Here is a 1319-nt window from a genome sequence, read left to right on the forward strand (position 1 = left end):
CATCATTTGAACTTCTGCGTACCATTTTTTATCCCCCTCTCACACTCTTTGCAGCCTTTCGCTCATTTTTTTTGTTCAGCCATGGCTCGTTCTACCCGCACATCTACCCTCAAGGCTACTGCTGCTGTTCCAATTGAAGTGGAACCAACGTCGTCAGGCCGCCAGCGTACGCTGTCTGCAAAGCAACAACAAATAGGTCAGTTTCTTCATTCATATATTACACCATTACATGACTGACTTCACATTGGGCATATAGAAATCTGCGTGCCACTTGTGGTCGCCCGTTCGCAGGTGACCGCAAGCGTCTCGCAGATAATCAGAAAGGATCGCAGGTGTTGCAGGTGTCACACAGATGTCTAACAGCACTTCGTCAATTCAAATCAAAAGAAATGTAATCTTAAATTGAGAACTCGAAGTGTGCGCTACTGCGAGTACATATGCCATACAAGTCCGGAATACGTTGTTCTACACTAGAGTTTTGGTTCTTTTTCCTTTTACTTTCTCTGATATTTACTTATGCCAACTCGCAATTTGACCGCAGGTGGTTCGCAAATATCTATTTTGTGCGCAGATGCTCGCAAATGTGTCTCGCAGGTGTATCGCAAGTGATGCGCAAGTTGCACGCAGGTGTACGCAAGTCTCGCAATGGGCACTAATTATTGCAACTGTATCTTAAATGTGTCGCAGGTGTGTCGCAGATGCATCTCAAGTGTACCGCAAGCTGAACGCAAGTGTATCGCAGGAGGAACGCAGGCATGCCATTGAGTCCACACATATTTGCCGAATGTCAAAAAACCCCACCTTCAAGATGTATAGCGAGGCGGAGATCCTTCACAGGGCATGGGACGTTTGGATCCCTCGTTTGGTGTGGAATCAAATTGGGATGGGAAGAAGAGAGCGGGGAGTGAGTCTGAACAAGAGGTGAGACTGACATTGACTAATTTCGATCTAGTTCAGACCTAAGTACATTGACTTTACGGAACCAGCCCTAGTCACAAGTCTCAAGAAAAAAACTCAACCACAACCGCGTCCATTAAAGCAGAAAAAGGCTGACTAGTAGTCATGGCCTCAGACAAAAATTGTACCTTTCTGCCTAAAAATGGTTTTAGTACAGACCTATAGGCACGAACTAACGTGTTCCAAAAGAACCAGAGAAATTTATACACGTTAAACTAGAAGGATAATCATGGTGCTCAAGAAAATACGAAGAAATACTTGAGAAATACCAAAGAAATATGGCATCTCAGCGAGGTACACTGATGCTCGCAGATGCCCGCAGATGCTCAGCTCAATAACTTCGATCTGCGCGCAACCGGATT

The 1319-nt window shown here is 45.1% G+C and overlaps 1 protein-coding gene across 1 annotated transcript; it reads left to right on the forward strand.

Annotated features, from left to right (window-relative positions):
- Positions 1-81: 81 nt before the first annotated feature.
- On the forward strand, positions 82-963 carry LACBIDRAFT_336274 (uncharacterized protein; the record flags this gene model as incomplete). Its single annotated transcript, XM_001891218.1, has 5 exons — positions 82-196; positions 292-391; positions 572-629; positions 817-904; positions 953-963. The coding sequence occupies 5 exons, from the start codon at positions 82-84 to the stop codon at positions 961-963; spliced, it is 372 nt and encodes a 123-aa protein (XP_001891253.1).
- Between the last annotated feature and the right edge of the window lie 356 nt (positions 964-1319).

The sequence above is a fragment of the Laccaria bicolor genome, genomic scaffold, assembly GCF_000143565.1.
Source record: "Laccaria bicolor S238N-H82 LACBIscaffold_507 genomic scaffold, whole genome shotgun sequence".
Classification (NCBI taxonomy): Eukaryota; Fungi; Basidiomycota; class Agaricomycetes; order Agaricales; family Hydnangiaceae; genus Laccaria; species Laccaria bicolor.